General features: G+C 41.6%; 1 protein-coding gene across 4 annotated transcripts in view; it reads left to right on the top strand.

The window, feature by feature from the left end:
• The window catches only part of LOC133606822 (eukaryotic translation initiation factor 5A-1), a 28,545-nt gene extending 8,972 nt beyond the window's left edge, over nucleotides 1-19,573 (top strand). The window contains exons 2-7 of one of the 4 annotated variants that reach the window (XM_061961179.2): nucleotides 2,969-3,007; nucleotides 3,902-4,071; nucleotides 4,141-4,245; nucleotides 16,623-16,754; nucleotides 17,190-17,252; nucleotides 17,503-19,573. In XM_061961179.2, the coding sequence (XP_061817163.1) occupies nucleotides 3,904-4,071; nucleotides 4,141-4,245; nucleotides 16,623-16,754; nucleotides 17,190-17,252 (468 nt within the window). In that variant the 5' untranslated portion in view covers nucleotides 2,969-3,007; nucleotides 3,902-3,903 and the 3' untranslated portion in view covers nucleotides 17,503-19,573. Of the gene's footprint in view, nucleotides 1-2,968; nucleotides 3,008-3,898; nucleotides 4,072-4,140; nucleotides 4,246-16,622; nucleotides 16,755-17,189; nucleotides 17,253-17,502 lie in introns of all 4 variants that reach the window. The other 3 variants (XM_061961180.2, XM_061961178.2, XM_061961177.2) reach the window with 3 other exon arrangements.
• The last annotated feature ends 4,356 nt before the right edge of the window (nucleotides 19,574-23,929 follow it).

Raw genomic sequence — 23,929 nt, 5'->3', positions numbered from 1 at the left:
ACTGCTGCTTTCTCACTTAGGTGACAGCAAGGCATACTTGGTCAACAGCCACACAGGTTACACTGACGGTGGCCATATAAAACAACTTTAACACTCTTACTCATAATGCGCCACACTTTGAACCCACACAAAACAAGAATGAAAAACACATTTCGGGAGAACATCCGCACCATAACACAACATAAACACAACAGAACAAATACCCAGAATCCCATGCAGCCCTAACTCTTCCGGGCTACATTATACACCCCTGCTACCACCAAACCCCGCCCACCCCAACCTTGCTCCCCCCCCAACCATCACATTCGCTCAGTCCCTCCCCCCGCCCCCATGATGAGTAGCTGGCTGCGTCATTCGCCGACGTCGAGGGTTCAGTGAGTCACAGAATTCGCCAGTTCCACTCATACCGGCATGGTCGCGGCGGAGCTCAACTGAACTGAGAAAGGAACGAATCAGTTCATGAAGTGATACGGTTCAGTACGTTCACTCAAAAGATTCGTTCGTTCAAACGAATCGTTCGCGAACGACACAACATTAGCAAGTATGACGCTGTCAAGTGCCATTCATACAAAACTCGCGGGCCGCAGTAACATTAAAATTTTCATATCAAGGTGCGGGCTGTGTGTCTGAGACCCCTGGTTTATACATAGCACAAAGCAAAAAAAAAAAAAACTTTGTATGCAGTGTTATTTCATTTTAAATTTTAACAGAGTTTTGTGGCTCCCATTTTCTTCTTTAATTTGTGAAACTGGTCAAAATGGCTCTTTGAGTGGTGAAGGTTGCCGACCCCTGCCAATCAGATCACAAGTTGTTCACAGTAGACCTTCTAGGTTGTCTTAAATGTGACTGTGATTGAATACTCACGTGTCACTCCAAAGTGAGTATCCAATCACAAGTTGTGATTTTCGAAAGCAGGAAGTGGCACGGGAGCCATAGTAGCTAGCAGAGAAATCACCGGTACCCACCCTTTTTTAACCCACAAAGAAGGAGAGAGCGAAATGTTGATTAGATGGCAGATATACAGTACATTTGCCAGGCCATTTTCAAGAAGGATATTTAATGAGAAACTACATTCTGTGAGACGAGGTGAGTTAAAAAATGTATTATTTTTAATTTTTTGTTTAATATGAATTTGCATGCACGCTGCGCAGCTCAATAATACAATTTATTTTATCGATTATTATATTTTCATAATGGTCCATCCGCCCATCCATCTTCTTCCGCTTATCCGAGGTCGGGTCGCGGGGGCAGCAGCCTAAGCAGGGAAGCCCAGACTTCCCTCTCCCCAGCCACTTCGTCCAGCTCTTCCTGTGGGACCCCGAGGAGAAGCCATAATCTAAATCAAAATTAAAATTGTATTAATTGTCCAGTCCTACCTGATAGTTAGCACATAGTATGAAGGAAAAGGCAGGATCTAATTTTATCGCTTTGGTGATTGCAATTTGATTCCTCTATTCTCTTTGGCTGTTCTGTATTACAGGCCTCAAATTTTAACTTTTTAAGATCAAGGCAAGTGTTGTCTTAAAGGAGGGCTCATATTTTAGGGCACCGAGGCAAGTTAGAAGGGCACCAAGGCAAACATTATTTTCTTTCCAGGCAGGGGCTCCAAATCATGCATGGATACATATACAGTTTTTTGTATTCATTATTAATATAAATTTGTCAGCTTTTTGTCATTTCATGATGCCTTTATCTCTATGTTTACCTTTTGTTAGAGGAAAGTATTTTTATTTTATTATTTTTTTTTAAGTTATGTACATGCAGATGCTATATCGGGACAGATCCATTAAGAGTTTGAGCAGAAATATGTCGTATAGGAATTAACTATACACAATAAAACATTAACAAAATGATGTGCAAAATGGTTTTTAAAGTAATACCTTTGTGACATGAAAAAAACCACAAGTAATGTAAAAAAACATGGCGTTTACTTTTTGGTACCAAAATAAAACACAAAGCAGTTTGGCTAATGAAGATAAAGTCTAATAAACAAGATGTGTTCTTCCCCAACGCCCCTTTGTGGTTCAGTACAACAGTTTGGCCAACAACAAAAAAAAACAGGAGTGACAGCGTGTTTTCTCACCTCATTAACTCAGTCACACTCAGTCACAGCAGCTGATGGAAGCTGTATTGTCAAAATGAAAGCAACATCATATAGTTTTTCTCCTTTGCTGTATACTTTTAGTGTGGGGACGAGTGTCTCCAATATTGTCCACACCTGTCTCCATCTAACAGCATTGCGCTCTTAAACACTCAGCGGGAAGCGAGGGAAAATTACTGTCGTGTCCCGGAAGAGTTGGTGCTGCAAGGAATTCTGGGAATGTGTTCTGTTGTGTTTAAGTTGTGTTGCAATACAAATGTTCTCCCGAAATGTAATTGTCATTGTTGTTTAGTGTGGTCTCACCATATGGCACAGATTTATGACAGTGTTGGCGTTGTTTATATGACCACCCTTAGTGTGAAATGTAAGTCTGTTGACTAAGTATACTCCAAGGGGATACCCTCGAAGAGAAATTAATGTTGTTGGTCCGTCATGAGTAATGAACAATACGACATTAGTGCACATGCGCCTGAGTTCATGTTATCTAACATGCATCAATAAATGAAGGGGGTTCAGTATATTATAAAGGAGTATGACTAACCATCTGGAATTTTATCGCAAATTATCATTATGCTGTTGACCATTATATCCCTCGTCCGTTACCAAGTAAAAAGTCAAGTGCGGTCACGGCAAGTTGTTGCCGCAAATGTCGGTAAATTTTTATGGGCATTACGGAATATGAGAGAGCGGTCGCGGCAATTGCCGCGGTTGCCGTGGTTAAATTTGAGCCCTGGTATCACTGTTTCCGACATGAAAAGTTGTGAGTACAGATTTGACCGAGCATTTGTCCTCCTTCAGAAGTAGCATCACAGCCTGTATTTTGTCCATCGTACAAGATGCTAACAACATTTAACTGTCTGGTTGCAGTTGTGAAAATATCCTGCTGAGCTGCGTACTTTGGCACAGGTGAATAAATCTACTGTTACTGCACTGATACATTTTTCCTGAGATACTTGTCACAAATTCAAGCTAGGAATTTAACGCTTTTTTTAGGTTGTATCAAAGCGGCAACACAGACGGGACACACTACCATTTAAAACCGTGATTTAGCAACCTGTTTTTCTGTGCCCTTGTTCTGTAAAAGCAGCACCAAAATGGAATGGAGGTCACAAAATCAAACTGGCAATTTACCGCCTTTTTAAAGTTACAGTTAAAGTACCAATGATTGTCTCACACACACACAGTAAGTGTGGCGAAATTATTGCCTGCATTTGACCCATCACCCTTGATCACCCCCTGGGAGGTGAGGGGAGCAGTGAGCAGCAGCGGTGGCCACGCCCGGGAATCATTTTTGGTGATTTAACCCCCAATTCCAACCCTTGATACTGAGTGTCAAGCAGGGAGGTAATGGGTCACATTTTTATAGTCTTTTGTATGACTCGGGGTTTAAACTCCCAAATTACGATCTCAGGGCCGACACATTTTAGTTAGTATCAGAGCTGCGACAGCACTTTTACACTGCCATAATAGTCAGATTTTTCACTCCTCTTTTTTACCTGTTTGTGACAAGCACTGGTCATACTGGTATATGCAGTCAAACTAGTCATTTTGTGCTTCTTGAGATACTATCAGAGCCGCATTGACACTTAATTTACACTCAAGTTGACCTTTATCCAATGTCATACATAGGTCACAAAGTGTGAAGTGTGACACTAACATCACTATCTAATTGCACAGTTGTGCTTGGCAAAAGTCCAACCAGTTGTAGCAGTTTCCCCCCGACTTGGGCCTCTGTATAAAATACACAGATGGAAATATGACAAATCTACCGTCAACCTTATTTGTGTTCCGCCGTAGCAGACATGGCAGATGCAGAGCTGGATTTCCAGACAGGCGATGCCGGGGCATCCGCCACTTACCCCATGCAGTGCTCCGCCCTGCGCAAAAATGGCCATGTCGTGCTTAAAGGACGACCCTGCAAGATCGTTGAGATGTCCACCTCTAAGACAGGCAAGCACGGCCACGCCAAGGTTGGTAACGGGGGTAAAACCTAATATATGTGGCAAAAGGGTAGTGCTACAATCTCTGTTCCTGTGCAGGTCCACCTGGTCGGCATCGACATCTTCTCCGGGAAAAAGTATGAAGACATCTGTCCTTCTACCCACAACATGGATGTGCCCAACATCAAGAGAATGGACTACCAAGTAAGACTTTTCAAAATCAACACAGCACATGATTCAGGTTGGGCATCGTTTTCAATATGGACAATTCGGTTTCCGTTTCCGGTTACTAGTTCTGACTACGGTTCCCAACGATTCTTGATTCCAATTTTTTTTCAAGAAGCAGGGGACAAAAATGTACTATGAATTCCTCACAGGGCTATCAAACAGTATACAATATAAATCATTTGAACTTCAATATTAATGTCATGACGTTTCTTTCTACAGGACTACACTTTCACAAAAGATGATGATTTCCATACAGATCATCCATGAGTGAAATCATCCGCTACCGAGCACGTGTTTTGACAATATATTCTTACATTTATTTATGGTGAGTGCTCTTGACAGTGCAACAATATAGACACAATATTTAAACTTGTTCCTTATTCTGTTTTACTACACACATTCTCTGAATTTGTAAACACTAACAAAAATTACCAAAACACGATTTTAGGAAAGTTAAAATATCGATCTAATCAAGGAGATAGAGACTGAGTAAAAAAATCTCTTGGATTGTGGTGTTTTTGTGTAGATGTAAGATACTGAAGGTTTGTTAAAAGAATCACAAGGAGATAGGGCTCCCTGAGGCACCTCTTTATGAACAGTGACAAAATCCAAACCAAGTGCCCTCGTATTTAATACACTGGGTCCTGTTTTCTAAATCATTTGAAAACCAAGCGACAGGCGTAGATACCATGATTTTGTTGAAATCTTTTAACCATATTTTATTTCAATAAAATAACTACAATAGATACTAGAGATGCGCGGATAGGCAATTATTTCATCCGCAACCGCATCAGAAAGTCGTCAACCATCCGCAATCCACCCGATCTAACATTTGATCAGAACCGCATCCGCCCGCCATCCGCCCGCACCCGCCCGTTGTTATATATCTAATATAGACGATGCAAGGCATTAGTGAGGTTATAAAGCTTTTGCCTGTTAAAGAAAGGAGACTGATCCAATGCAGCACAGACATTCGCGTGCCACGCTGTCACGACCCAGACGCACACCAGTGCGCAATCATATGGGAGCCCCGCTGAGCGCACCTCCAAGCGCGTCTCGCTGCCGGCGACGGCCGGGTATATGGGCCCGACGCTCCAGCGCCATCCATTTTCAGGGCTAGTTGATTCGGCAGGTGGGTTGTTACACACTCCTTAGCGGGTTCCAACTTCCATGGCCACCGTCCTAGCTGCTGTCTATATCAACCAGGGTGAGCCCCACCCCTTTCGTGAGCGCACTGCGCGCGGAGTGACCCCTGTTACGCGCCCCCGGCAACAGGGGTGGCGGGCAGGTAAGCTGCGCGGGCGGAGCGCGCGGAGTGACCCCTGTTACGAGCCCCCGGCCACGGGGGTGGCGGGCAGGTAAGCTGCTTACCTGCTGCGCGTGACGCCGGCCGCGGCGAAGGCGGACGAGGCGGGGTGTCGGTGCGGTGGGCGCGGTGGTGACCCTGGACATGCGTCGGGCCCTTCTCGCGGATCGCCTCAGCTACAGCTCCCGGTGGGGCCCTCTCGGGGGAAGGGGCCTCGGAGAGGGCCTCGGTCCCGGACCCGGCGAGGCGTCGGGGGCCTTCTCCGCTCCGTAAAAGTGTCCATCTCTTTTTTTTTTTTTCTTCTGTTGTGGCATATGCAGCAGGTGCCTGCTCGTTTTTCGTATGTGGGTAACAACATTTAACTATGTATATATATTTCCGAATTGGTTTAACTGCCACCCGCCTGAATCTATTTAAAATCTAATTTTTTTTTATTTCAATCGCCCGACCCGACCCGACCCGACCCGCTGATAAAATCTAATTTTTTTAAATTTCATCCGCCCGATCCGCGGGTAATCCGCGGACTCCGCGGTTGTGCCCGCAAACCGCGCATCTCTAATAGATACACACAATATGAAGAGTTCATGCACAACAACATACCTCCAGTTTCCTTGTTTTGATAGCTCAAATGTTTTTTTTGTGGAGCTTTTCATGGAACAGCCATCTTCTGATGTTGGTTGCAATTGAATAATTTCTAACAACCAAAATGATAGTCTCAACTCGAAAAATGTACATTTATTACAAAAGGGGAATTTTGATAATTTTGTACAGATTTTGTAGCAAAAACAAATACCTTCAAGCAGTGGTTGTTTATAAAAACAGACTAACCTATATGGTACCAGCCTGGCCCTAAAAATGTGTGAAAACAGATCAGGTTTTAATTTATTCCATCGCTGTAATGAATTAATTTCACCTAAACAAACACTTTTTTTGGGGATCCCTGGACAAGGGGGTTCAGTGACGGCTGCATCATGACATCATTACATTGACAGCTGAATCACAAGACAAAAACAGCAAAGTAAACACACAATTCAGTTTGTCATTCGAGAGAGTAGTGGCCACACAAGTATCCTGTACATTATGTACTAGAGATCGACTGATACGTTTTTTTCAGGGAGGCCTATTACCGATATTTGGAGCCGATACTCATTTGCAGTAAAAGTTATTCAAACATGAACATCAGTAAACAGCTAGACAAGGCTTTTTTTTGTTTAATTTGGGAGGAAACATCGGACCAGTAGCGACATGATGTTTTATGCGACACTAATGTTGTGGTTAATTTAGTTTCAAAGAACACCCGGGGGGTTTCACAAAGACCTTTACTCGGTGTGTTGAATTCTACAGGTCTGAGGAGCATCAAAACTAGCATTTCAAAATATGGCAAATCTCCTGGGAAAATTGGTAAAAATATGGAATTTGTCTACATCACAATAACTCACTGAAGCCATGCATAACGACTTCCGGACGGCTTCAAAGCGATTCTGGACCACCATCTGCCGCCTCAGGAAGGGGAAGCAGTGCACTATCAACACCGTGTATGGTGAGGATGGTGTTCTGCTGACCTCGACTGCAGATGTTGTGGATCGGTGGAGGGAATACTCCGAAGACCTCCTCAATCCCACCAACATGTCTTCCTATGAGGAAGCAGGGCCTGGGGAATCTGTGGTGGGCTCTCCTATTTCTGGGGCTGAGGTTGCCGAGGTAGTTAAAAAGCTCCTCGGCCGCCCGGAATTCCTTAAGGCTCTGGATGCTGTGGGGCTGTCTTGGTTGACAAGACTCCGCAACAACGCGTGGACATCAGGGACGGTGCGTCTGGATTGGCAGACCGGGGTGGTGGTTCCTCTCTTTAAGAAGTGGAACCGGAGGGTGTGTTCCAACTATTGTGGGATCACGCTCCTCAGTCTTCCCGGTAAGGTCTTTTCAGGTGTTCTGGAGAGGAGGCTACGCCGGATAGTCGAACCTCGGATTCAGGAGGAACAGTGTGGTTTTTGTCCTGGTCTTGGAACTGTGGACCAGCTCTGTACTCTCGGCAGGGTCTTTGAGGGTGCATGGGAGTTTGCCCAACCAGTCTACATGTGCTTTGTGGACTTTGAGAAGGCTTTCGACCGTGTCCCCTGGAAATTCCTGTGGGGAGTGCTCAGAGAGTATGGGGTAACGGACTGTCTGATTGTGGCAGTCCGCTCCCTGTATGATCAGTGAATCAGTCAGTAAATCGGACCCATTTCCGGTGAGGGTTGGACTGCGCCAGGGCTGCCCTTGTCACCAATTCTGTTCATAACTTATGGACAGAATTTCTAGGTGCAGTCAGGGCGTTGAGGGGATCTGGTTTGGTGGCTGCAGGATTAGGTCTCTGCTTTTTGCAGATGATGTGGTCCTGATGGCTTCATCTGGCCAGGATCTTCAGCTCTCACTGGATTGATTCGCAGCCGAGTGTGAAGCGACTGGGATGAGAATCAGCACCTCCAAGTCAGAGTCCATGGTTCTCGACTGGAAAAGGGTGGAGTGCCATCTCCGAGTTGTGGAAGAGATCTTGCCCCAGATCTTGTGGCGGGGCTCTCCCTTAGAGATAGGGTGAGAAGCTCTGTCATCCGGGAGGAGCTCAAAGTAAAGCCGCTACTCCTCCACATCGAGAGGAGCCATATGAAGGGGTTCGGGCATCTGGTCAGGATGCCACCCGAACGCTTCCCTAGGGAGGTGTTTAGGGCACGTCCAATCGGTAGGAGCCCACGGGGAAGACCTAGGACAAGTTGGGAAGACTATGTCTCCCGGCAGGCCTGGAAACACCTCGGGATCCCCCGGGAGGAGCTGGACAAAGTGGCTGGGGAGAAGAAAGTCTGGCTTATGCTGCTGCCCCCGCGACCTGACTTCGGATAAGCGGAAGAAGATGGATTGATGAATGGATGGACAATAACTCACCATCTACTAACTTTTGTACCATTTTATAACAGTTTATAGATTTAATACATTGTAAGCTTTCCCCATGAGGAACCGTCAATAATTTCCAACATTTGAATCAAATCAATTCTGGGCTCTGTCATGTAGTTTATAGATGAAACATTTTTGAAGAATTTCTGCCTGGATGTTCCAGACAGTATTATTCTTCTTCAGTTATACAATAAGTCTCTTACCCGTCAATATGTTTACACAAAGTTAGTGATGTCTTTTTAGTCAACCTAATGTCCATCATTTGATGGAATAACGTAACATGACACTAATTCCTGTGATGAGCCCACACTCTGAGTGCTTGATCGGCGAAACAAACAAAACGGAACCGGTAAGACGCGGGGAAAGAAAGACAAAAATTGGATTCCACGGCAAAATACGTCAGTTTTCAAAGCTAAGCATAGGAGATATTCCGTGTGCAAATGACCAACACTGCAAGAGAAAGTGAGAGGTGGGGAAAGGAGTGCGTAGTAGTAAGCGCTGCAGTTGGAAAAAAAGGCAACTGGGCAAACGGACTTGTGCTTTAGCAGTGTTTATAACTATTTACTTGACTAATTATTGAATGAAATACTAAATACTGGTATCATATGTGTATGTATTGTATCTATTGATGTATCTATTGATGTAGTTCTGTTGTACTCGTAAAAAAAGAAAAAAAAACAAGGATACCGGAAAAAGAGGCTCATACCGGTTTACGTCAAAACGCCAAATATGAGCGCTGATAATTGGCCCAGCCAAAAATCGGTTGATTTCTATTACCTACACAGGCTTTTTTTGCTCACGGAGCGCTCAGATTCATCAGCATAGCGTCTCTTTTTGTGCCCAGTAGGCCAGGGAAGCACACGCTCACTGATTTCATCAAAGTTCCTCATAATTGACGCTTTCATTCAGTTACAAGCACAGCCACAGACACAAAGCAAGCGAACATGTGCGCTGATATCGGATGACGTCATCAAACTGTGACGGTTCTGATGGATTTGTCAGGAAGAGAGTGGGGTGCTTGTCGCTTTCTGAAGCAAAAGCTAATTAATATTCAAAAGTGAAATGCGAAAGATAAATGTTTTTTGTGGATCATTTGATTTGACCTCTTGGCAGAGAATGGTGTAACTCACAACTTTATGGGTTTTGCCGCATGAAATCCTCATACACCCTCTTGGCAGAAAAAACGTTAAATACTGTTGTGGCTCTAAAGAGCCATATTTTTATTTGATTGTTTAGACAAGTCGTCATTCTTCCATTTTAATTTTAAAAAGTTTTAGAATTTTTTTGAATGATGAAAGCCAATTGACAATTGGACGCCTCCATCTGTGTTAAAGAAAAAGAAAAAAACACCTTTTGTCTGTGTCGTATTTCTCTGAGTAAAGAGTGATCACTCTGCTAATGAAAGCACAGACTGAAGGTTTAATGTGTACAATTGAATAGCCGAGTTCCACAGACATGTTTGTACCAGTTTACATTGGGGTATGTTGTTTATTCATGGGCAAATATACCTAAAGTCTCTTGTGTACATATCAGGGCTGAACGATTCATTCCTTTTAAATTGTAATTCATCCATGCATCTGGGCAGAAGTGGACAATTGTCCACCTCATGACAGGGACAACACAGATTGACAACATTCACACACAAGGGACCATTTAGAGCTGCCAATCAACCTATCCCCAAGTGCATCGATGAATTCATTTTCCATCCGTCCATTTTCCACCGCTTGTCCCTTTTGGGGACGCGGGGGGTGCTGGAGCCTATCTCAGCTGCATTTGGGCGGAAGGCGGGGTACACCCTGGACAAGTCGCCACCTCATCGCAGGGCCATGAATTCATTTTGACAATGTTAAGTAAAAGAAAATGTTCCTCTCTATCTTGTGTTGGGCATTAAAACTAGACTCCTCTTTCATGCAAGAGCGCACTCCACACACACACACACGTCGGTGTTTCCCATTTTCTCATTTATCTGTGGCCACAAATGAACTCATGATGCTAATTTGGCGTTTCCAGGTATGCCCTGGCTCATACACAAATTATAATGGATGTGAGGCAAATGTATCATAAATTCGCTTCACAACACACCTCATATCGCCAGAGAAGATGCAGTAGAAGGATGGTCTAGAGCCAATTTTGCAACTTCAATGTTATATTCAGCAAGTAGAAGTACAGATGGCCGCCAAGGTACTCCGCTCTTTCGTTGTTGCGTTTTTCTTTGTTTCTTGCATTTAACAAAGACCACAGTCTAACAGGTCCAATTCTTTGTGTATTAATCATTCTTGGTCAATAAAGCTGATTCTTATTCTAAATCTGATAATCAAAGTAAAAGAGAGAAGTGTTTACCGTTGTTGAAGTTAGCTTGATAAAGGGTACAGTACAATATGTACTTTATTTCGTTTTACTCTCATAAGGGAAATTTTGTAATTTACAGGCCTCAAATTTTAACATTTTAAGGTCAAGGTAAGTGTTGCCTTAAAGGAGGGCTCATATTTTAGGGCACCAAGGCAAGACAATTACGTTACAAATGTCCATTATAGGGATGTCACGGTGTGAACATTTTTTATCAAGGTTATTGTGACCAAAATTATCGCGGTAATTTTAAATGTGCTCAAAATTTTTAAAAGCTACTTATACTGAAATCCTTTAACCAATTTTTTTTTTTTTAAACACACTTTCAAAATGTATACATGTACCTCAACTAAAAAGCTGAATGTGCATATGAAAGCAACACAAGCATTATAAACAAAGTAATATGGCAAAAACAAAATAATACTATAAATAAATAAAAATAAATGTGAAAAATTCGCAAGAGGGCATCTTATGTATATAAGACATAACTGAACTTTTTGTCCATATAGATAAAGATAATGTTAATATATGAGGTCAGGTCTTATACAAAGGACTGCACGATTATGGACAAAATAATAATTAAGATTGTTTTTATCAATATTAAAATCACGATTATTAATCTTGACTGTTCACTATTCACTAGTAAAGCAGTGTTGTAATGTAATTTGTATTTTCTAATACAAATGCTCTACATTCTGGATCAATATATTTAAAGACAAATAGTTGTGTTTTGTTCATTAATAGTATCAGCGTGTCAGAATTTGCATTACATGATGCCTTTAGCTCTAGTTTTACATTTTCATAGAGAGAGGTATTTTTTAAGTTATGTACATGTACTAATGTGTGTACATGCATGCTGTATCAGGACAGCTCCATTGAGAGTTTGAGTAGAAATATGTAATATAGGAATTAACTATACACCATAAAACATTAACAAAATGCTATGTCACATGGATGTTTTTTAAAGTAATTACTTTGTGGAATGAAAAAAAACAAGTAATGTAAAAAAAAAAATGGTGTTTACTTTTTTGGTATCAATATAAAACACAAAGCAGTTTGACTAATGAAGGTAAAGTCAAATAAACAAGCTTTGTTCTTCAACAACAATGCACTTCAGTGCAACAGTTTGGCCAACAAAAATTAAGAGGAGTGACACCTCACATTCAACACACAATCACCCAGCGTTCAATTTGATGAGATGACAAAACATTTTAGCTAGTATTGATGTTATTGGAACACTAACAAAGTTGGCAGTTAAATAAAGGAGGAGTAAACATCCCAGTAAACACTACAAACTTTATAAAAAAGTTCCCGACATATCGCCTTATGCATTGTAATTCTCAGTAATTCTGACGGAAGGACGCCAGTTGCACGTTCAAAATGAAACTGCAACATCAAATATTGTTCTCCTCCTTGCGCTCTTAATCACACACCGAGACTCCACAGAAGTAGAAGCGATTGAAACGAAGCGATCGGCTTCATTAGCTCGGAGGGAACAAAGTCCATGGAGTCGCCGCCATGTTTCCCGAGCCGAACGGCTCAAGTGCGCATGCGCAGACTCTGCGGCGCTTCAGTATTCAGGAAGTAAGCAGTTGCCTAAAATGCATTACTAAATAACGTTTTTTTGGTAAATAAACATGTAAACGGTGTTACTAACCGTCTGGAATTTTACCGCTGTCTATCATTATACCGTTTATCGCTACATTTCTACTCCATTAGCAAGTAAAAAGTCAAGGGCGGTCACGACATGTTGGTGCCGTAAATGTTGGTCAATTTTTAGGGCATTACAGCAAATGACAAGGGCGGTCGCGGCAAATGCCGCGGTTAAATTCGAGCCCTGCATTTATGCACAGAAACGACTGAACAACACAGAACTTCAACTCCTTCCACTTTAACAACCCCTGACGACAAAGCAATATAAACGATAAAACATTGAATATTAAGGGTATGTGAAAGTTCGACTTGTTTACTTCCCTGACGACCTCATTAAAGTGTTGTAATCAATCAGAAATATCAAACAGCTAAAATGTGCCAAACATGGGTGTGACGATCTGTCACATTCACATCTTATTTTATGTTTCCGTAGTTTTGTTTATTTTCTGTAGCGCCCTTATTTTGGTTCCATTTCCTGCATGTCTCCCTGAGCGCTCGTTTCCTTCACCTGTCCCTAATTGGCAGCCTGGCACACCTTGTTGCAGTGGCCAATCAGGCTACTATTTATGCCTGCCTCGCCCTCCAGTCAGGGCTTGATGATTGTTTCCTGTTTTCCCTGCATGAGCATCTCTGCATCTTGGGGGTTCAAGACCAACAGCACCCGACAATGGGGCGGTATAGCTCGGTTGGTAGAGTGGCCGTGCCAGCAACTTGAGGGTTCCAGGTTCGATCCCCGCTTCTGCCAACCTAGTCACTGCCGTTGTGTCCTTGGGCAGGACACTTTACCCACCTGCTCCCAGTGACACCCACACTGGTTTAAATGTAACTTAGATGTTGGGTTTCACTATGTAAAAGCGCTTTGAGTCACTAGAGAAAAGCGCTATATAAATATAATTCACTTTGGGGACTGCGTGGCGCGGTTATGAGAGTGGCCGTGCCAGCAACCTGAGGGTTCCTGGTTCAATCCCCACATTCTACCAACCTCGTCACGTCCGTTGTGTCCTTGAGGAAGACACTTCACCCTTGCTCCTGATGGGTTGTGGTTAGGGCGTTGCATGGCGGCTCCCACCATCAGTGGGTGAATGTGTGTGTGAATGGGTGAATGTGGAAATAGTGTCAAAGCGCTTTGAGTACCTTAAAGGTAGAAAAGCGCTATACAAGTATAACCATTTACCATAAGTGTTGAGAGAGTTTTTGCATATCACCCATCATGCACTGTAATTGATTTATATATGTGTACTTTTGAATTTTATATATATATATATATATATATATAGTGCTTGAAATTGTTTTATAATGTCCACAAAGTTTACTAAGCAGAAAGTGTGTTATGTGCAGCCATGTGTTGACTTTATTTGTTGGTTGTGGCAAATTTATATCATGAGTGGGGAAAATGTGTTTGATGTGAGTCATATAAATTGATGATGTTCTTTAGTATCTTCCAAAGGAAACTGATGGTCGTCAACCATCGCTTCTGTCGTCGCCCCCAAGAAGGCGGCAAGATCACTTTGTGTCATGGGACTAAACTTGGCCAAAAACGCAAGCAGGCCAATCTTATAGTCAAAATTGGGATGGCTTGTGGGCCGCACTGAAGACTCCAGTGGGCTGCACTTGGACTGTGGGCCGTAGTTTGTACACCTCTTGTCTAGAGACTAAGAAGTTTATAAATAACAGCAACTGTTCAGCGTTGTCACAGTCAGCACACGACACCTAAGAGGGCAGATCAATCCATAAATCAGTATATGATCAATACTAGAATGATTAGATCGATATTTGATTTTCTTCTTCTTGTTTTGTTAATGTTACAAACTTCAAGAAGAATTTTGTGAACGCTGGAGGACTTTGAGGGCAAAAAAGATTGAGTAATAGAAAGTAGTTTTTGATTTTGTTCATTTATTTTTGCTCAAACAGTTGTACGTAATAAAAGAGAATAAGGAACTCATTTAAATATGTTGCCTATATTGTGAAACTGTCAATAGCACTCACAATGAAAACAATGAAAAATGTACAGATGAAGTGAATTATATTTATAAAGTGCTTTTCTCCAGGGACTCAAAGAACTTTACATAGTGAAACCCATGATCTAAATTACATTACAACCAGTGTGGGTGGCACTGGGAGCTGGTGGGTAAAGTGTCTTTCCCAAGGACACAACGGCAGTGACTGGGATGGCGGAAGCGGTGATCAAACCTCGAACCCTTAAATTGCTTGCACAACTGCTCTACCAACCGAGCCACGCCGCCCAGTTAATACATGTGATTGTTATCTGCTGATCTCACTCATGAATGATTGTTATTGGAATGGGCAGAATAAACCTAGCTAATACTTATTGAACTGTTGTCGTTAGATGATGTTGACAGTAATACAACACATTTGGACAATAGTTATGGTACTGTTGTCGTTTGAATGATGATGTTGATAGTAATGCAACACATGTGAACAACAGTTATGGTACTGTTGTCGTTTGATGATGTTGACAGTAATACAACACATGTGGACAACAGTTATGGTACTGTTGCCGTTTGATGATGTTGACAGTAATACAACACATGTGGACAATAGTTATGGTACTGTTGTCGTTTGATGATGTTGACAGTAATACAACACACGTGGACAATAGTTATGGTGCTGTTGTCGTTTGAATGATGATGTTGACAGTAATACAACACATGTGGACAATAGTTATGGTACTGTTGTCGTTTGATGATGTTGACAGTAATACAACACATGTGGACAATAGTTATGGTATTGTTGTTGTTTGAATGATAATGTTGACAAATACAACACATGTGGACAACAGTTATGGTACTGTTGTCATTTGATGATGTTGACAGTAATACAACACATGTGGACAACAGTTATGGTACTGTTGTCGTTTGATGATGTTGACAGTAATACAACACATGTGGACAATAGTTATGGTACTGTTGTCGTTTGATGATGTTGACAGTAATACAACACATGTGGACAATAGTTATGGTGCTGTTGTCGTTTGAATGATGATGTTGACAGTAATACAACACATGTGGACAATAGTTATGGTACTGTTGTCGTTTGATGATGTTGACAGTAATACAACACATGTGAACAATAGTTATGGTACTGTTGTCGTTTGAATAAAGTTAAAAGTTAAAGTACCAATGATTGTCACACACACACTAGGTGTGGCGAAATTATTCTCTGCATTTGACCCATCACCCTTGATCACCCCCTGGGAGGTGAGGGGAGCAGTGGGCAGCAGCGGTGGCTGCGCCCGGGAATCATTTTGGTGATTTAACCCCCAATTCCAACCCTTGATGCTGAGTGCCAAGCAGGGAGGTAATGGGTCCCATTTTTATAGTCTTTGGTATGACTTGGCCGGGATTTGAACTCCCAACCTACCGATCTCAGGACGGACACTCTAACCACTAGGCCACTGAGTAGGTGATGATGTTGACAGTAATACAACACATGTGGACAATAGTTATGGTACTGTTGTCGTTTGAATGATGACGTTGACAGTAATACAACACATGTGGACAATAGTTATGGTACTGTTGTTTGAATGATGATGTTAACAGTAATACAATGCATGTGGACAATAGTTATGATACTGTTGTTTGAATGATGATGTTGACAGTAATACAACACATGTGGACAATAGTTATGATACTGTTTGAATGATGATGTTGACAGTAATACAACACGTGGGCAATAGTTATGGTACTGTTGTTTGAATGATGTTGACAGTAATACAACACATGTGGACAATAGTTATGGTACTGTTGTTTGATTGATGACATTGACAGTAATACAACACATGTGGACAATAGTTATGGTACTGTTGTTTGAATGATGATGTTGACAGTAATACAACACACATGGACAATGGTTATGGTACTGTTGTCGTTTGAATGATGATGTTGACAGTAATACAACACATGTGGACAATAGTTATGATACTGTTGTTTGAATGATGATGTCGACAGTAATACAACACATGTGAGGCCATGACAGCAATTGTTCGCGGGTATATCTCCAAACAGGCCTCTTTAGTCAAGTTCGTGCATGTCATGCTGCTATGTGCTATGCTATATTTACCTTACCTTACCTTACCTTCGTCCTCGCTCTCATCTCCCCATAGCTGATTGGTATCCAAGATGGCTATCTGTCCCTGCTCCAGGACAGTGGGGAGGTTCGAGAGGACCTAAAAATCCCTGAGGGCGACCTGGGCAAAGAGATCGAGAACAAACACGACAACGGCGAGGAGATCCAGGTCAGTAACAGCGTTCAGTACTGTGGCACCCAGTCTATTAGCCTGGAGACTGGCGGTGTGCCCATCCAGATCCTGGCCATTTTTCACTTTTTTATACTGATAACTGGTCAGGCTATGTGGAGGATAAATGACAACTTCATAACTTTGTCGTCATCGATCATTTGCCATGTCCGTGTCTGTTCTTTTATTTCCTGACTTTCAAACAGGTCCATTCAGTGCTTGGCTTTTAGCACCTGAGCAGGTGAAAGTGGGTTCCAGTCTTATGACTGTTCATGTTTCTATGTAACAGGACTGAATAGTGAGGTTGAAATGTTTCTACAAACATTGCATGAAACTGTCCAATGACCCAAATGTTAATTGAACATGGTTTATTTTAGTCATTTCATGTGGACAAAGCCGTTATTTGATGTAAACAAAAATGGATGCTCTTTTCAGGTGACTGTTCTCAATGCGATGGACGAGGAAGCCGCCATCGGCATCAAAGCCTTGGGTAAATAGGTAAATACCAAACACCTTCCTTCTCTTACTATTTGGTGTACTTTTCACAGCAACTTTACCAGTCATTTCACCAAAACAAGACGGTTAGTGGGCAGATCAATTCAAGGCTAATCTGCCGTAATTGACACGGCAACACTCTCATGGTCTAAAGGCTTTACCTAGAAGTATTTTCTGCCATTTTATTTTGTCAAATAAAAACACAATAATTATTTGTCTTCCCTTCCCTTTTCTTCTTGCACCTGTCTTTCAGGGACTTGCACTGGACACCTGTGGGGGGTGGGGAGAAAAGGGAGGGACGCAATTCTCTGTCTTTTTCCTCTTTCTTTTCCCCCCACACTTTCTCATGGGTCATTTTTACAGATGTATTAATTATGACAAATTATTTGAAGGTGGATTATGAGATCGAGCTAACCCTTTGTGGCACTAATGTTTTTTTAATATCATAAGGGCTTTATCCGAAGATTTGCTCATTTTATGTTTAGCACTTATTTTATTGCAATTTATTTGAAGTTGGCCCTTATATCTTCCTCCTCTTTTTTTACTCTCTGCAACATCAATGATCACAACAATGCCAACACAGTAAAATCAAAGTATCAGGTTCATCCTCCTTAGAAATAAAGCATTACATTTTAAAATAAACAATTACTGGTCATTTATGACAACTAATATCATTTTGGGAAAACAATACTCATTAATATAAATATATTTAATATTTGTTCATTAATTATTTTTTATTATAACTTTTTTTTTAAAGGCATTTTAAACTTTATAATTAAGAAAATAAGAAATAATAGATCATTTAACAAAATTAATATATAAACCAATATTTTGAGAAAAATATTTGAGCTTAGCTTTTAAAATTCCATATTTTGCCGTGGAATCCAGTTTTTGTTTTCTTTCCCGTTTTGTTTGTTTCGCCACTGATCAAGCATCTGTCTGCAGCACTCGGGTGTGTGGGCTCATCAAAGGAGTGTAGCAGTGTCATGTTACGTCATTACGTTGACTAAAAATATATCACTAATTTTGTGTAAACATATTGACAAATAAGATACTTATTATAATAGTGAAGAAGAAGAATACTGTCTGGAACATCAAGGAAGAAATTCTTCAAAAATGTTTCACCTCGAAACTACATGACAGCGCCCAGAATTTATTTTATTCAAATGTTGGAAATTATTCAAGGTTCCTCACGAGGAAAACTTAGAATGTATTAAATCTATAAACCGCTATAAAATGGTACAAAAGTGAGTCGATGGCGAGTTATTGTGATGTAGACAAATCCCATATTTCTACCATTTTTCCCAGGAGATTTGCCATTTTATTTTGAAGTGCTAATGTTGATCATACTTGCCAACCCTCCCGAATTTTCCGGGAGACTCACGAATTTCAGTGCCTCTCCCGAAAATCTCCGGGGGCAACCATTCTCCCAAATTTCTCCCGATTTCCAGCCGGACCTGAGTGAGGACAGCCTGTCGTCATGTCCGCTTTTCCTCCTTATAAACAGCGTGCCGGCCCAGTCACGTTATAACATCTACGGCTTTTGGAGCTCAGTGCGCAACTGCACACACAACAAGAAGGAGACTATATATTTCTCCGTTATCCATAGGTTTATCTATAACCCATAAAGAAGGCAGGCACGGAGCTATTTCTCGCCGTGTGTTTATTCCAGCCGGCACGTTAATACACTGACACACAACATCCGGATTCCCATCATGCATTGCTTCAAAACTACGGCAAGTAGTAATGTCCAAAACCATAACAGAGACGAAGCAGAAGAACGAAGAAGAGACAGTCATGGCGACGACGAGTAAGAAGAAGAAGTACGCTTGCAAGTTCCAAAATGATTGGAAACAAGAATTTCAGGTCATCCAGGACAGCTGGAAGGGGAAGGGGTATGCTAGGGAGAGATGGAAGATTCCAGACTCTGGTGCATTTGATGAAGGCACTTTTGTGCGTGCCACATAGCAATGCATCATCAGAGAGGGTGTTCAGCATGGTTAGAAAGATAGTGACAGAGAATAGAACGAGGATGGACAATTCAACCCTAAACTCATTCCTTTCCTGCAAATTTCACAGCTGCTGCTCATACCTTTGCTCCTTCAAAGGCTGTGCTACTGGCTGCAAAGCATTGCACTTCAAATACAACAATGAGTACAGGAGTGTTATGTGTGTATATGTGTAAATAAATGAACACTGAAATTAAAGTATTTCTTTTATTTCTATATGCCCACTGCTCCCCTCACCTCCCAGGGGGTGATCAAGGGTGATGGGTCAAATGCAGAGAATAATTTTGCCACACCTAGTGTGTGTGTGACAATCATTGATACTTTAACTTTATATATATATACAAACCCCGTTTCCATATGAGTTGGGAAATTGTGTTAGATGTAAATATAAACGGAATACAATGATTTGCAAATCCTTTTCAACCCATATTCAATTGAATGCACTACAAGGACAAGATATTTGATGTTCAAACTCATAAACTTTATTTATTTTTTGCAAATAATAATTAACTTAGAATTTCATGGCTGCAACACGTGCCAAAGTAGTTGGGAAAGGGCATGTTGACCACTGTGTTACATGGCCTTTCCTTTTAACAACACTCAGTAAACGTTTGGGAACTGAGGAGACACATTTTTTAAGCTTCTCAGGTAGAATTCTTTCCCATTCTTGCTTGATGTACAGCTTAAGTTGTTCAACAGTATGGGGGTCTCCATTGTGGTATTTTAGGCTTCATAATGCGCCACACATTTTCAATGGGAGACAGGTCTGGACTACAGGCAGGCCAGTCTAGTACCCGCACTCTTTTACTATGAAGCCACATTGATGTAACACGTGGCTTGGCATTGTCTTGCTGAAATAAGCAGGGGCGTCCATGGTAACGTTGCTTGGATGGCAACATATGTTGCTCCAAAACCTGTATGTACCTTTCAGCATTAACAGATGTGTAAGTTACCCATGTCTTGGGCACTAATACACCCCCATACCATCACAGATGCTGGCTTTTCAACTTTGCGCCTATAACAATCCGGATGGTTCTTTTCCTCTTTGGTCCGGAGGACACGACGTCCACAGTTTCCAAAAACAATTTGAAATGTGGACTCGTCAGACCACAGAACAATTTTCCACTTTCTATCAGTCCATCTTAGATGAGCTCAGGCCCAGCGAAGCCGACGGCGTTTCTGGTTGTTGTTGATAAACGGTTTTCGCCTTGCATAGGAGAGTTTTAACTTGCACTTACAGATGTAGCGACCAACTGTAGTTACTGACAGTGGGTTTCTGAAATGTTCCTGAGCCCATGTGGTGATATCCTTTACACACTGATGTCCCTTGTTGATGCAGTACAGCCTGAGGGATCAAAGGTCACGGGCTTAGCTGCTTACGTGCAGTGATTTCTCCAGATTCTCTGAACCCTTTGATGATATTACGGACCGTAGATGGTGAAATCCCTCAATTCCTAGCAATAGCTGGTTTAGAAAGGTTTTTCTTAAACTGCTCAACAATTTGCTCACGCATTTGTTGACAAAGTGGTGACTCGCCCCATCCTTGTTTGTGAATGACTGAGCATTTCATGGAATCTACTTTTATACCCATCATGGCACCCACCTGTTCCCAATTTGCCTGTTCACCTGTGGGATGTTCCAAATGAGTGTTTGATGAGCATTCCTCAACTTTATCAGTATTTATTGCCACCTTTCCCAACTTCTTTGTCACGTGTTGCTGGCATCAAATTCTAAAGTTAATGATTATTTACACAAAAAAAATGGTTTATCAGTTTGAATATCAAATATGTTGTCTTGGTAGCATATTCAACTGAATATGGGTTGAAAATGATTTGCAAATCATTGTATTCCGTTTATATTTACATCTAACACAATTTCCCAACTCATATGGAAACGGGGTTTGTATATATATATATATATATATATATATGTATGTATATATATATATATATATGTGTATCCATCCATCCATTTTCTACCGCTTATTCCCTTTGGGGTCGCTGGAGCCTATCTCAGCTACAATCGGGCGGAAGGCGGGGTACACCCTGGACAAGTCGCCATCTTATCGCAGGGCCAACACAGATAGACAGACAACATTCACACTCACATTCACACACTAGGGCCAATTTAGTGTTGCCAATCAACCTATCCCCAGGTGCATGTCTTTGGAGGTGGGAGGAAGCCGGAGTACCCGGAGGGAACCCACACAGTCACGGGGAGGACATTCAAACTCCACACAGAAAGACTACTCAGGACCTTCGTATTGTGAGGCAGATGCACTAACCCCTCTTCCACCGTGCTGCCCTATATATATATATATATATATATATATATATATATAAGAAATACTTTAATTTAGTGAATTTTTGCTATAAATATACTCCTCCCTTAGCCCAGCCACCCCCAACCCCGACCACCTCAACCCCCCCCCACAATCTCCCAAATTCGGAGTGCTCAAGGTTGGCAAGTATGATGTTGATGCTCCTCAGACCTGCAGAATTAGACACACCAAGCAAGGTGTTTGATTTTTGGAGCTAAATTAACAACATTAGTGTCGCATAAAACAAGTCGTGAATATAATGTCGAAAAAAAACGACCCAAAGCCTTGTCCAGCTGTTTACTGACGCTCATGTTTGAATAACTTCTACTGCAAATGAGTATTGGACTCCTGGACTACTAACAATCGGCCGATCTCTGCTTTTGATGTGTGTGAGGGCTAGGAAAAAAACTAGTTTACCCCGTCTGGGTAGCTCAACTAAAAGGATTGGAATAAATAGGTAAAAACTACTAAATATACGGTATTTTTCGGACTATAAGGCGTACTTAAAATCCTTTAATTTTCTCAAAACTCGACAGTGCGAACAGAATAATTTTGGTTGGGCTTACTGACCTCGGAGCTATTTTATTTGGTATATGGTAAAATGATAAGTGTGACCAGTAGATGGCAGTCACACATAGGAGATACGTGTAGACTGCAATATGACTGAAGTAAACACCAAAATTGTATATGTTCCATTGAAAATATAGAACATTACACACGGTGCTCAAGAATCCATCAAAATGTTTTAGTACGACTTTGGTAAGCTATGAAGCCGCACCGCTTGATGGATTGTACTGTGCTTCAACATAGGAGTATTATTATTGTTAAGTCTTGGCGAAAATGAGGACTCAGGTGCAGAAGAGAGACAATTGACTCAGACTTTATTTGAATAGTTTTCTTTGCTATCTCTTGGACAGAGTGATTAAACAAAGTGGCTACAAAATCTATCTATGATATACTCGAGCAACAAGAGGATGTGTAGCATAGGACATAAGGCAATAAACAGAAAATCACTCCATAAGGAGGAAAAGGGCAATAGCAAAAGTTCTATACGAGTCTAATAACAAAAAACCAACAATCTATGATAATCTACAAAAAGGTAATTTCACTCATGAAAAGAAGTCGAGAAGCCATAAACAGAAAATATGTTATAAAGAGTTGAGAAGCCAGCAAACTAAAAGCGCTCCAGAAGGAGGAAAAAAAAGGAAGACAAGGCACTATGAAAATTGATACAAAAAGACTTGACCGAAAAAACTTTAGCAAAAGAAAATCACTCTCAGAGGAAACAAAGAAATCAATAAATAAAGCGAGACAATACTTATCAAACTTGGTTCAAGGCTGTGGACAAGGCTGGAGGTACGTAGCGAGACGATATACTCTGGCAACAAGACAGGGGAAGACGAGGACTATGTGCCGGGTGACACAGGTGGGCACAATCAGGAGAGACATCAGACCAGTGACACAGGAGGAAGGGCAAGTGGCCTGAAATGAGAGGATTAGAATTTTCAAAATAAAACAGGAAGTTTGCCAGACAACCCCAAAACAGGACTTCCCTCACCACTATGTGACAATTATGGCGTGTGGTAAAACATATTGTCTGCCGTTTTGTTTGGCAATATTATGCAAAAGCCACTTTTCTTACCTTCTGATCTGTATTTGGGATCTGCATAAGTCCTGAAAATTTGCGCGAGTCCACCTTTGTAGTTTGTGCCGACACCGTAGCCGATAAGCTTCTTTTTCTCTATCTTCATGTTATGGGACATTCATCCTCCGCTGTTGCCATTTGTAATATAAAGTAGTGTAAAGTTCTTACTTATATCTGTCAGTAAACTCGCCATGAAAGCGCTAAAACATACCGGTGTAGTGAGAGTCATTATTCACCCAAGAAACTTTAGTTATTATAGAGTTCCGGTCGGACGGTTTTTCACGGGACACATTTCCGGTGTTGTTGCACTAGTGTGCCACGGATGAGGAGATGCTGCTCCGTTGTTGATTTAAGTAAAGTCTGAATGTCATTAAAACAGTTAGCTCCATCTTTTGACACTTCTTCCACTCCCGTCTTTGCACGCTACACCGTTACAACAACGATAACGGAGAAAAGACGCATAAATAAGACCGCCCATAAAACGGCACATCCGGAAGCGACTGTCAGAAAGCAACTTGAAGATGATCTGTAAAACATCATCTACGCTGCTGCTCACTGCTCCCCCATCTCCCAGGGGGTGATCAAGGGTGATGGGTCAAATGCAGAGAATAATTTTGGCACACTGAGTGTGTGTGACAATAATTGGTACTTTAACTTTAACTATGCAACATTTTGACCAAAGAACCACCATTACATGTTATGTAGA

This window comes from Nerophis lumbriciformis, linkage group LG05 (genome assembly GCF_033978685.3).
Source record: "Nerophis lumbriciformis linkage group LG05, RoL_Nlum_v2.1, whole genome shotgun sequence".
NCBI classification, from domain to species: domain Eukaryota; kingdom Metazoa; phylum Chordata; class Actinopteri; order Syngnathiformes; family Syngnathidae; genus Nerophis; species Nerophis lumbriciformis.
Note: the sequence above shows the minus strand (reverse complement) of the source record. Positions and strands in the feature narration are given on the sequence as shown.